Source organism: Equus asinus, chromosome 10, assembly GCF_041296235.1.
Source record: "Equus asinus isolate D_3611 breed Donkey chromosome 10, EquAss-T2T_v2, whole genome shotgun sequence".
Lineage (NCBI taxonomy): Eukaryota > Metazoa > Chordata > Mammalia > Perissodactyla > Equidae > Equus > Equus asinus.
Window position 1 is genome coordinate 10,834,190 of NC_091799.1, and position 11,842 is coordinate 10,846,031.

Sequence of the window (11,842 nt, forward strand, 5' to 3'; positions counted from 1 at the left end):
GCCTCTGAGGGAGCGTCTGCTCCTTGCCTGCCTCCAGCTTCTGGTGGTGCCGGTGGTGCTGGGCGTCCCTGGCTTGTGGCTGCATCACTCCAATCGCAGCCTCCATCGTCCCACGGCTTCTTCCTCTGGCAGAGACTGGAGGGATGCGACCACAAGCCAGGGACGCCTGGAGCCCCCGGGAGCTGGAAGAGGCAGGAAGGACCGCCCCCCCGGAGGCTCCAGAGGGAGCAGGCCCTTTGACACTGTGAGTCCAGCCCAGCGATGCTGACTGGGGCTTCCGGCCTCCAGAACTGGCAGAATGAAGTCCCGTTGTTTTGAGCCACGAGGTGATTTGCGGTCATTTGTCCTGCTGGCCAGAAGATACTCAGACCCCCAAGGACCGCTCAGTGGCCTTGACCTGAATGCTGCAGTGTCAGGTCCTGGCACCTGGCTTGGCCGAGGTCCCCAAGCCCGGGTCAGAGCCGTCTTCTCAACACTACTCGTGGGCAATACAGCCAGACTCCGGGGCCTCCCAGAGCTCATCCCTCGCGCAAACTGTGGATAGACTCAGGTCCCTGCTGACCGGGAGGGGGACACTTCGTCCCCAGACAGAAGTTAAAGCTGGGTGGCGATCCAAGGAAAGCTTGCTGGTCTTGGAAAGAATGTGGAATTCAAAAGAAAACTGCCCTAGCCACCAGCAAAGAGTGTGTGGTGATGGACCCACTGCCCGCCAGCCCCAAGTGCAGCCTTCCCCCCCAACCCGTGCTGGCCCCTGTAAGCCTCGCTCTTTCACCTGATGTCAGGCTTGGAGGTGAGGGCACCAGGGGTCTGCAGGAGGGAGAAGGGGCTCTCTCCTGCCCACTCCATGGCTGCCCGAGGTCCACAGGTGACACTCAGCGCCGTCCACCCCATTGCATTTTAGGTCCGGTTCCCTGCCTGCCAGCTCGGCCTGCAGACTGGACCAGCTCTGGGCCTGGGCGGCCCCATGGGCTTCCCCACCTGGGCTGTGCATGCAGGACCTCCTGCGCTTCCTTCCCTGCGGGCTCTCCCTGAGCCCTGGAGCACTTCAGTTCTCTCTCTCTCGTCTTAGAACAAATCCCTTTAAATCGTCAGTGATCACTGACCTTAAACCTTCCTGTTCAACCTCGTGCAACACTGGTGGAGGTGAAACGGTGCAGCCGTTGTGGAAAACAGTCCAGAAGTTTCTCAAACAGTTAAACAGAGTTTCCAGGTGACCCAGCAATTGCACGCCTAGGTACACACCCCAGAGGAAGGACAACGGTACCCAGACGCCTGCGCAGGTGTGCTCCCGGCGTGCGGTTCAAGACCGCTAATAGGCAGAAACGACCAAACACCCATCAGCAGATGATGGATAAACAACACACGGTCCATCCAGACAATGGAATATTATTGGGTCACGAGAAGGAATGAAGCTCTGACACACACTGCACCGTGACGGATCTTGAAAACATTTTGCTGCATGAAAGCGGCCAGGTGCAGAAAGCCACACAGTGTGTGAATGTCTTGAATAGGCAGATTCACGGACAGAAGGTAGATGAGTGGTTCCCAGCGGCTGGGGAGTGACCGCTGATGGGCACAGAGTGTCTGTTCGGGGTAGTGACAGTGTTCTGGAAGTGGGTGGTGGTGATGGTTGCAACAGCATGGCAGGTGTACTTAATGCCACTAAATTCTTCACCTAAAATGATTAAAATGGCCATTTTTATGTCACGTATAGTTAACCCCAATAAACCATATATTTTAATTCCCTGTTAGAATTATGTATGTGTGGCCTCTGTCCATGCCTTGAGGGTGCATCCTGTCCATCTGTCTCCCTCTCCACGATTTTCCAGAGTGATGGAGGAGATGCCTGTGAAAGGAAGTGAGCCAGCACTGCAGGTCACTCTGGTTCTGGCCCGGCAAACCCCGTCTTCTGCTTCTGGGTTGGTGACAAATGACAGGGGAGGCAGCCTGTGTCTCGTCCTACTGAGGCTGCTGCCAGGGCCCAGGGGCTGTGGGTGATGTCACATAGGGCCATGTCTGAGGACAGAGGTTCAGGGCCTGTCCCCGAGCCCACATCTACCTGACAGGCGGAAGTCAGTCAATTTAAAGAAATCTAAAAGGCAAATTACAAAAAGCATCCTAGAAATGGCTCAGACTGGGAAGATGATACCAAAACTTTAAGTTTGGGCCAATTTGAATTGGTAAATATTGAACCTGGAGTAAGATATCAAATGTCTTCTGGCGTTTCATCACCGACTCTGCTGCGCATTAGAATCGCATCAAAATCACCCCGAGTGAAGCACCCTTCCCACACCACTTTCACGGCTCTCTCCGCCCCGTGACATCTGCTGTCCGCCGGCTCCCTGCCTGCCTGGAACCACCACCTTCAGGCCCTGGCTGAGACGGCTGGGCCCAGGGGCCGTGCTGAGGGCAGCAGGCGGGCAGCTTGGACATGATCCAGAGGACTGAACGTCTGGCCTTTGGCAGAGCACTGCCCTCCAAGGAAGGCCTGGATGCACTCACTTCCCGCTACACTCGCCCCAGGACAGTGACCTCAGGATCCTGGGAAAGGCCTTCTCCCACTAAGTCCATCAGACGAGCTCTTCAAGCATCCCACACTGGCTTCGGGTCTTCCCTCCGCACTTTTTAATTCAGAATAAAGGTAAGAGAGCCCCCACGATAGGAGGCACTCGGAGGCCACCCCGTGTTCTCTGAGGCATGGTCTTCGGGGTCCTCGATCATGCCGGCATGGCTAGGGAGGCACCTGGCACCCCGAGGGCCTCCAGGCCTGTGGCCAGCAGCGGCTGCTCTGTGCCGTGCAGACTGGACTGCGGTGGTGGCTGTGAAATGTCAGACCAAACACCCCCTCCTGCCACTCATTCTCCAGGGCAGGCAGGGCACCAGCATCCCAACCTCGGATTTCAAAGTGGAGAGAGCACTTGACTCAGTTCAGGCTGTCTCTGTGCCAGCCACAAACCCGCGCCATCCTTCATCCCTGAGGCCCGTCCCGAGGCCACCGAGGGTGCTCTCTGAGCTGGGCCCGGGGGAACTTGCACTCTCCGGGGATGGGGTCCCGGCTCACCAACCACACCCTAGACCCCCAGGAGCCCAGTCCCTTTGGAAGCTCCACCAGCCGCTGCGGAAAGACGCTCCACAAAATTCAGCAGCTGCTAGTGACGAGGGTGCCTGTCAAACCAGGGGCAGAGAGGTGGGCAGAGGGGCTCCAGGCTCCAGGGCAGACAGCGTCTCCACATGGACGCCGCAGAAGCTCTGCGCTTTCTCCCTCAGCACAAGATCCACTTTCCAGGTGAGGCGGTGGAAGGACGACGTGTGGACAGAGGAAACTCAGGAGGGGTGCAGACTGCCAACGGCCGCTCTCTGTTCCCAAAGCACTCCTCGGCCGAGAGGGGCCCCTCAGACCACCGCCCGGGACTCGGGGCCCCGCTCAGCGAAGCCCCCTCCTGCTCGGGCGGCTCCTCTTTCACCGTCCAGCCGTCCACCCTGCCCGACACTTAGGCCCTCAAGTTCACCCGCATGCCAGGGGCCCAGGGACTTGGAGGCCCCACACAGTCTCTGGGGAAACAGCATCAAATCAACATATTTTCTTCTTGTTACTTATTTTTTATTTCGGTACAACTCACAAAAAGCGCAGAGCGCCAGAGTGCAGCTCGGCGAGTCGTCACAGCAAACCCAGGCGTGAGCGCCGCCCCGAAGGCCCTGTGCGCCCCAACCACCCCCGTCTCCCCGCAGGCAGGCAGGCAGGCTCTGACTTCCAACAGATCTTTCAGCCTGTTGACCTGCTTCCACCCGGGAGCGTCACCGGCTGTCGATGTCAGCCATGAGCCGTCGTGCAACAGTCCTACACATCTCCGTCCACGGGCGACGCGGGGGTTGCCTCCTGCTCGGGTCTCCTGGGGCTCGTGTGCAGGCATCTCCGTGGGGACACACCTAGCAGAGCGTCGGGCACATCCAGGGGCTTCCATGGGCAACGCAAATGGCTTTCCAACGTCTTTGGCGTCCCAGGTGGCACCCCTGCCCAGAGTGTCGAGATCAGGCTCTTCCACGTCCTCGACATGACTGACGTGATCAGTCCTTTTATTTTCAGCCATTCTGGAGCGCTAGGGGGTGGGGTGTTGTGGGATCTCATTATAATTTTCATTTTCATTTCCCTGACCACTAATGGGGTTGAACATCTTTTTGTGGTTTGGGCCATCAGGTGGCCTGTTTGTCAAGCGACGACTCCAGTCTTCTGGTCATTTTTCTATTGGAGCATCTTTTTTTTATTGACTATTAGGTGCTCTTTACACATTCCAGATAGGAGCCCTTGGCTATTAATACTGGTAGTTTATCTTCATTGCCCAGCAACTGAGTTTTCCACCCACTTAACAGTGCCCTGCAATGAGTGGGGTTCTTAATTTCCATTCAGTCCAATTTAGTGGACTTCTCCTCAGTGGGCAGTGACTTTTGGGTCCTGTCTCGGCAGGTTTTCTCCCCAAGGTCATGAGGCACGCTCCAAACCCTCTTCCCGTCCTGAAGCTCTCATTCTGCCTTTCACATCCGAATTGACAAACCGCTGAGCTGGACATTTCTGCTTTTTCCTGCAGATCCGCCCTGACCCTCTCCACCCCGTTCCACGTCCCCACGGCTGCAGCAACCAGCAGCTTCCAGCTGGACTTGGCCAAAGGGAGGTCCCACAGGGAGCAGCAGGAGGGGCTGGGGTATTTATAGCCGCCCCGTCCCTCCGGGCCGTGTCCTTCTGGGGGCCCTGCGCACAGCTGCAGCTGTCTACCAACCACCCCCCTCGGCCCTCAAGCCCAGGGCAGTAACCGCTGCTTTTCTCGGCCTCTCCCAACCCTTCCCACAGCTTCGTCATGAGCTCTTTCCCCAGACTCTCTTCAATTGTCCCCTTGTGGGGGCCGCCTGTTCCTGAGGGGACTTTGGCCACATCCTGCTCTATGTGCGTCCTGTGGCTGCTGTAATGAAGGACCACAGACTGGGGGCTGAAACACCAGACATCTCTCCTCTCCTGTTCTGGAGGCCAGAAGTCCCGAGTCAAGGTGTCACAGGGCCATGCTCCCTGGAGGCTCTAGGGAAGGGTCCTTCCTGTCTCTCCCAGCTGCTGGGGGCTGCCGTCAACCCCTGGCTTGTGGCCACATTCCTCCAACCTCTGCTCTGTGGTCACTTGACCACATCTTCACCCGTTCCCCAGGCATGTCTGTGTCCCAATTTCCCCTTTATAAGGACACTTGTCATACTGGATTGGCTCACCCGAATGACCTCATCTTACCTTGATGAAATCTGCAAAGGGCCCACCTCCAAACAAGGTCGAATTCTGAGGTCCGGGGGTTGGAACTTCACCCCGTTGCTGGGTGGGGCACAATTCAACACAGGACGCTGTTGGAGTCCACCTCTGTGTCTGGTGTCAGGTTAGGGCCCAGGTTCACTGTTGTCCTGACGGGCGTCCCACTGACCCGGCACCTGGTACTAAAGGGCTGTCTTTTAGCCTATTTCTCTGCAGTGTCATCTTCACCACGATAAGTGCCTGCGCACATGAGGGTCTGTTCCATCCTCTTCTGTCCTTCAGTTCATTTCTTTCTTTGCTTTGTGGCGACACCACACTGGTTTTGTTACTAAGCTTTACAGTAAGAACAGATGTCTGATAGAGCAAATCCTTCCAAACTGAACTTCTGAAGTGTCTTGGCCGTTTTTAACTCTCAGCGTCTTCACACGTTTTAGAATCAGTTTGTAAACGTGCACAAGACACACATACTATTGGAATTTTGATCGGGAGCTTATTGATCTTAGGGGAACAACGGACATTCTTACAGCACTGAGGCTACCAATCCAAGGACATGGCGTATGAATTTATTTAGTCTTAATTTCTCAATACTAGCTTATAGCTCTCTGTGCAGAAGGCTGCACAATATTTTGTTGGACTTATTCCTACTTGATTTTTTTTACTGAATTGCAAATAAAGTCTCTCCAAATTTCGTTTCCTACTTACGCATTGCTCACATATAGAAACAGTTTATTTTGTGTATGGATCCTGTAGTCACTCACCTTCCTAAACTCATGCGCACATCTGCATCATTATCTGCAGGTTACCTTGATATTCTCCACACAGAATCACATCCACGGACACCTCAAGTTTATCGCTTCCTTGTAAATCCTTCCAGCTTTCGCTTCTTCTCTTCCCCCCGACCAGAAGGACCAGCCAGCCCCACGTACGTTCCAGGGCAGCTGCAGCAGTGGGCCCCAACCTTGTTCTCCAGCCTAGCAGGGAAGTTTTGGCACTTCCCCATGACGTGGGACGGTGCTCTGCGTATTTGGTAATCCCCCTCAATCAGATTAAGGAAGTTTCCTTTTATGTCTAGAGTGCTGTGAGTTTTTATCATAAATAGTTGCTGAGTTCTATCCAATGCCTTTTCTGCAGCTACAGTGATGATCACAGGGTTTTTCCCCCACCTATGAAGGTGATGAAATATACTGAGGGATTCACAATTGCAAACCAACCTTGCACGTCTGGATTAAGCTCTCCAAGGCTGTAATGCATCATCCTTTTCATATGTTGCTGAACTCGCTGTATCATGTGTATTTGGGGTTCTTGGGCCCACATTCTTGGGTGAGTGTGACCTGTAATGGTTCCTTCCCAGTAACGGTCCTTGTCGGGTTTTGTATCAGGTGCAGAAGCTGCGATGAGAAGGGACTGCAAGGCATGAGGGTGGGAGGGAGGACAGCAGCACGAGGCTGCGGCTTCAGTGGAGGCTGGAGGTGGCTGGAGATGGGGGGCCCCACATGAGCAACTTCACGGAGTCTAGAAATGAGGCAGCAGCCGGCAGGCAGGTAAAGTCGTCACAGCCACTTTCAAGATGAGAAGGCAGAGGCTCAGAGCATCTAAGGACACAGGCCCGTGGGGCAGGGCCAGCTCTGGAGCCTGTGCTTGCTCTCACCTGTTCCGTGACCATCAGCCCTGCAGGTCTCTGTGCAGCACAAGGAGTTCAGAATTCAACCAGTTCCAGTCACCCAGCAGGGGAGGGGCTCTGGAAACGGACCAGAGTTGACCAGAGGGCACACCTGGCTCCCGGCTGCCCCTCACTCCTCGTCTCCCAGGACTGAGGCCTCACCTTGCTCTGCCCACACAAGTGGTTTTGGGAGAAGGCCGGGCAGCGTGGGCCAAGCCTATTTTACCGAGCCACTACGGTCCCTAAAACCAGGGGTGGGGGCCCCCTGTGTGGCTTTGAGCACTCAGGCTCCCCTGGGACCACCTGCCGCGTCCCAGGATGCCACATCTGAGCCACACAAATATTTGGTGGCCATCCGGAGGGAGACCTCAAGGCCGCCTGGTCCGCCACGTCAGCAAGGAGCTCGTGACTTGATTACTAGTGGGAACACGAGGATCCTGGATGCCAGCCCAGGCGGGCACGGCCTGTTGTTCTTGGAAACAGCATGACTGCCAACACGGATGGGCAGGGGGTTTGTGGACAAGTCGCAAAGTGGCCATTGTTGGCTGCAGCCTCAACTAATAGATGGTAATTGTAGTGAACAGGAGGGGACCAGTGACAGCCTGCCACGTGGCCAGGAACCCTCTCCTGGCAGAGGACAAAAGAGCCACCGTCAAGGGCTCGGAACCCTTGTCTGAGGTGCCACTGGTCTCCCTCAGCCACTCCTGCCTGACCATGAACCTCCTGTTGCTGGCCATGGGGCTGATTCTGCTCGGCGGCCCCCACGCCCTGCACATGGGCCCTGGAGACCCCAACTTCGATGAGAAGCTGGTATCTGCCTTGGGCATCTGAGTGGGAGGAGGTGGCTGGGGGCAGCAGTGAGCAGGGACAGGACAGGACGCACCCCTCCCAGCCCCAGCTGCACCCTCGCCTGCACCAACACACCCACTTCTGCTCGGAAGGTCAAGGGCAAGTGGTTCTCGGTGGCGCTGGCCTCTAATGAGCCGAAATTCATAGCGAAGGACACGGACATGAAGTTCTTCATCCACAAGATCCAGGTGACCCCTGAGAGCCTGCAGTTCCACTTCCACAGAAAGTAAGTCTGGGAGGCGGGTGCCAGACGGGGCCGAGGCCCAGGTGAGCCCCCAGGGCCCCCGTTCCCTGCCCACCTCACGGCCTTCTTCCTGGGTTTTGGAGGGTAAGGGGGGATGCTGAGGCCAGAGGTGATGTGGGACAGGGCCGGGACAGTGTCCAAGGTCCAGTGTGGCCGAGCTCCATCCAGTGCCACCAAGGGGCTCCACAGGGAATGCCCGAGCCACGCCTTCTGGACCCCAGGTTGCATGGGGGTTGTCATCTTCTCCCAGGGTAAGAGGTATGTGTGTCCCAACTATGATGACGGCTCACAAAACGAAAAAGAAGTTTCAGTACACAGTGAACCGTGAGTACCAACGGTCAGCGTTGTCCAGCCTGGGAGCAGGGAGCCCTCTGGGAGCTTGGGGTGCAGCACGGCCAGGAGCTCAGCCTCCTGCCTCACAGGACAGTGTCCCCCCACTGGCCATGGCACCCCCGTGGGCACTGTCTGCTGTGGGTGGGCAGAATGCACTGGCGGAGGTGTCTGGGAAGGGTGGGAGGCCTGCATACAGTCCTGCCCCTGCCCGGGGCCTGGCTGGTCACTAGGAGCAAGTCGTCAGCCGTGTGAAGGGATGGGAGGGGTCCCAGGGTCCAGTCCTGGCCTGGTCGAGAATTCTGCACCCCCTCGCCTCCCGCCCCACCCCCACCCGCGATTCACAGATTCCGGCCACAAGACAATCTTCCTGGAGAAAGTGGACCCAAAGCACTTTGTCATATTCTGCGCCCACAGCATGAAGCACGGGAAGGAGACGGTGGTGGTGACCCTCTTCAGTGAGTGCCCCCTGGAGTCCCCCGCCGCCTGCACTCACACAGACTTCACCCCACGCCCTCCCGGCCAAGGGAAAGGGCAGGGCCAGCCCCACCCCAGGCCCCTGTGGGTCCTCAGGGTGGACGCTGGGCAGGAGCCCGCAGGAGACACAGGGACCCCAGCCACCCCGAGGCCATCTGGGAACAGGAGTCATAAATATCAGATAAATACATGAAATGTACACGAGCCAGTATCTCAAATAGATCCCAACCTCCTCATCTTCTTGAGAATCAAAAATAGACATTAAGGAAAATTCCAGGAACTCCTGATAGCATTGACTCCCACATGAGAGTGAAGGTTGTGCAGGTCCTCGCGTCCTGCCTGGGACACATGGCTGGAGAGTCACATCCCCGCACCCGCTCCCCCCACCACCCCCACCACCCCCACCACCCTTCAAGGGCCCCGGTCTCCAGGAACAACAAGGTGGAGACAGACGAGGCCCCGTGTGCGAGCCTTCCTCTCTCCCTTCAGAGATGGCGGGGTCCTGGGTTTGGGGGTGAAGTGTCCTTTCTCCGTGAAATTGCAGAGTTGGGACACAGGGGCCTGTTAAAATGTCTGTAATTTAGGAGATGTACAGGCTGGCCACCTCACACTGGGCGTGAAAAGTTTAAGGGCTCTTAGTTGGACTTCAATGACCACTGGGGTTCAGAGGCAGAATCAAGGTGTGGCTCTCGAGGTTGGTTCCTTCCAGCCTCCTCTGGAGGCTCCAGGGGAAGGTCCCTCCTGCCCCTCCCAGCTCCCTGGTATCCCCGCTGACCCTGGGCCGTGGCCACATCACCCACCTCCATCTTCACATGGCTTCTCCTCTGTGTCTTGAATCTCCCTCCTCTTTTTCTTATAAGGACACTTGTCATTAAATGTAGGGCCCACCCTGAATCCAGGATGACCTCCTCATCCCAGGACCCTTAACTTAACCTCAGCTGCAAAGGCGCTGTTTCCACAGAAGGTCCCTGTCCCAGGTTCCGGGGCTAAAGATTTCGACACATCCCTTTGGTGGACCCAATTCAACCCGCTGTAGGCAGCATTGTTAAGACAACCTCATTTAGTAAATGTACAGGCTGGAGAACCTACGCTGGGCCCCCAAACCTGCCGGGCTGGTTGGGCGGTTTGCACTGGCGCACAAGGTCCAAACATCCAGGGACCCATGGCTGTACCCAGGCTTCGATTCTGGCTCAGCACTTAGTGTATGAGGACAACTTCTCAGGTCCTCTCCAGCATCTGACCCCACACCACCGAGAGCCCAGTTGTCTACGTGAAGGGGCAGGGGTCACTGCTCCACAGCCGCCTTATGGAGAGCCGCCGGCAGCCCTGGGCCCAAAGCTCTTTGCATCTGCTCCGTGGGGTGTTGGTGCTCAGGGCTGGGCTCACAGGACATGCAGCCTGGGTACCCACGTGCTGTCACGGCTCTTCCAAAGACGGCTGTCCGTCGGTTTGCCTGCCTTGAAACAAGCTTGTCAAGGACGGGGACACCTGCAGACTCTCCTTGGGCCCACCCCTTTATCCCAGTGTGGAATAAACACACGGGGACAGTGATGCCAGGACCCAAGGAGAGGCCAGACCCCAGGCAGGATGTCGAGCGAGCTCTGTGCTGTCCTCGCCTCCTCAATGACCCAGCATGGGGACATCTGGGCCCAGCTCTCCACCCTGCTCACGGCAGCTCCTGTCCCCACGACCATACCTGTACCCCGAAAATCCAAGGCAGTCTCCAAGCCCACAGAACTCCACTGCCCGTTGTCCCAAATAACCAGCAAGAGGGACAGCCGCATCACTCTGTCCACAGGCCGGACCCCTACCGTAAGCCCGGATGTCATGTGGATGTTTAAGAAGTACTGTAAAACCCACGGGATTCACGCAAGCAACATCGTTGATCTGACCCAAACTGGTAGGTGCCCAGCCCCCGCCAGCCACAGGAGGCCGAGGGGCTTGGACGTCTGCTCAGCACATCCTGCTCCTCTTTGCTCCTCTCTCCACAGATCGGTGCCTCCACGCCCGCCACTAGGTGGGCCGAGGGCCCAGGTGGGTGACCTCTGACCCTGTGAGGGTAGCAGCAGGTGGGGCCCTAGATGGGCATGGTTGGGATAGGGGGGCCCTTGGAGGACAGGCGGCAGGTGCCGGCAAGGAGCTGATGGCTCAGAGATTCAAAACACCAGTGCCACAGGCAGGACTCAACGCTGTCCCGCCCACCGAGTCCTCCGCAGACCCACGTGGACGGGCCTGCCGGGGGCAGCAGGGGCCTGTGGACAGGCTGAGGGTAGGTCTACAGCAGCAGGGCTGTGGGACAGCAGGTTGCACGCTGACACACGGCCCCAGTCTCTCGCCCGGAGGAGGGCCGGGGGCAGCGAGGAGATTGGGCCCAGCTCTCGGGAAGGTGCCCCCACTCCTCCCGCAGGTCTGCCCCACTTGCCCCACCCCCAGCCCTGAACCTGCCGTGCTCCCTCCTGCTCACAGGGGCGTCTCCCAGGCGCTGTGCCACCCTCCCCAAAGGACCAGAAAATTGAAGTCAACCCAAGGAGCCTTCAGCTGCCCTGCCCCCTAGGAAGCCCTCCTGGACACCCCTCCCCATGGAGCCCAATAAACGACTGACTCCAGACCAGGCGTGTTCTGTGTGGGTGTGCTTCACCCCAGACCACGAGCTCAGCCGGTGACCTAACGGTGGCCAGGAGCTGCCCAATGACACCTCATCCTGGGGCCAGGGCCGCTGGGGCCGGGGGGATGGGGACCCTCCTGGTGAGACCTCACCACCATGGGCTCATGTCCACATGGTTTGAGGAAGATAGTTCACCAGGATGCTGTTCAGAGGGCGATGACGGGAGACAGTGCCAGGAGGGCGTGAGGCCGGACCCCACAGCCACCCTGGTCCCCTCAGTGTCGGCTGCAAGCAGTGGCGGTCCCAGGGCTCGCCACTTGGTGGTGACAGCAGGGGGGTCTCCCCTGGCAGACAGCAACAGCTCTGGTCGGGGCAGCAGGCTGAGCCTGTCCAGCT

The 11,842-nt window shown here is 57.7% G+C and overlaps 1 protein-coding gene across 2 annotated transcripts; it reads left to right on the forward strand.

Moving 5' to 3' along the window:
* Nucleotides 1-7,410: 7,410 nt before the first annotated feature.
* Nucleotides 7,411-11,454, forward strand: LOC106845544 (uterocalin). Of its 2 annotated transcripts, XM_070519919.1 has the most exons (7): nucleotides 7,411-7,751; nucleotides 7,883-8,016; nucleotides 8,285-8,358; nucleotides 8,712-8,822; nucleotides 10,640-10,741; nucleotides 10,833-10,875; nucleotides 11,308-11,454. In XM_070519919.1, the coding sequence occupies exons 1-6, from the start codon at nucleotides 7,506-7,508 to the stop codon at nucleotides 10,856-10,858; spliced, it is 693 nt and encodes a 230-aa protein (XP_070376020.1). In that variant the 5' UTR covers nucleotides 7,411-7,505; the 3' UTR covers nucleotides 10,859-10,875; nucleotides 11,308-11,454. The 2 variants fall into 2 exon arrangements, with proteins under 2 accessions (XP_070376020.1, XP_070376019.1); XM_070519918.1 differs by lacking the exon at nucleotides 10,833-10,875 and having other exon boundaries at nucleotides 7,417-7,751; nucleotides 11,308-11,448.
* Nucleotides 11,455-11,842: the final 388 nt, after the last annotated feature.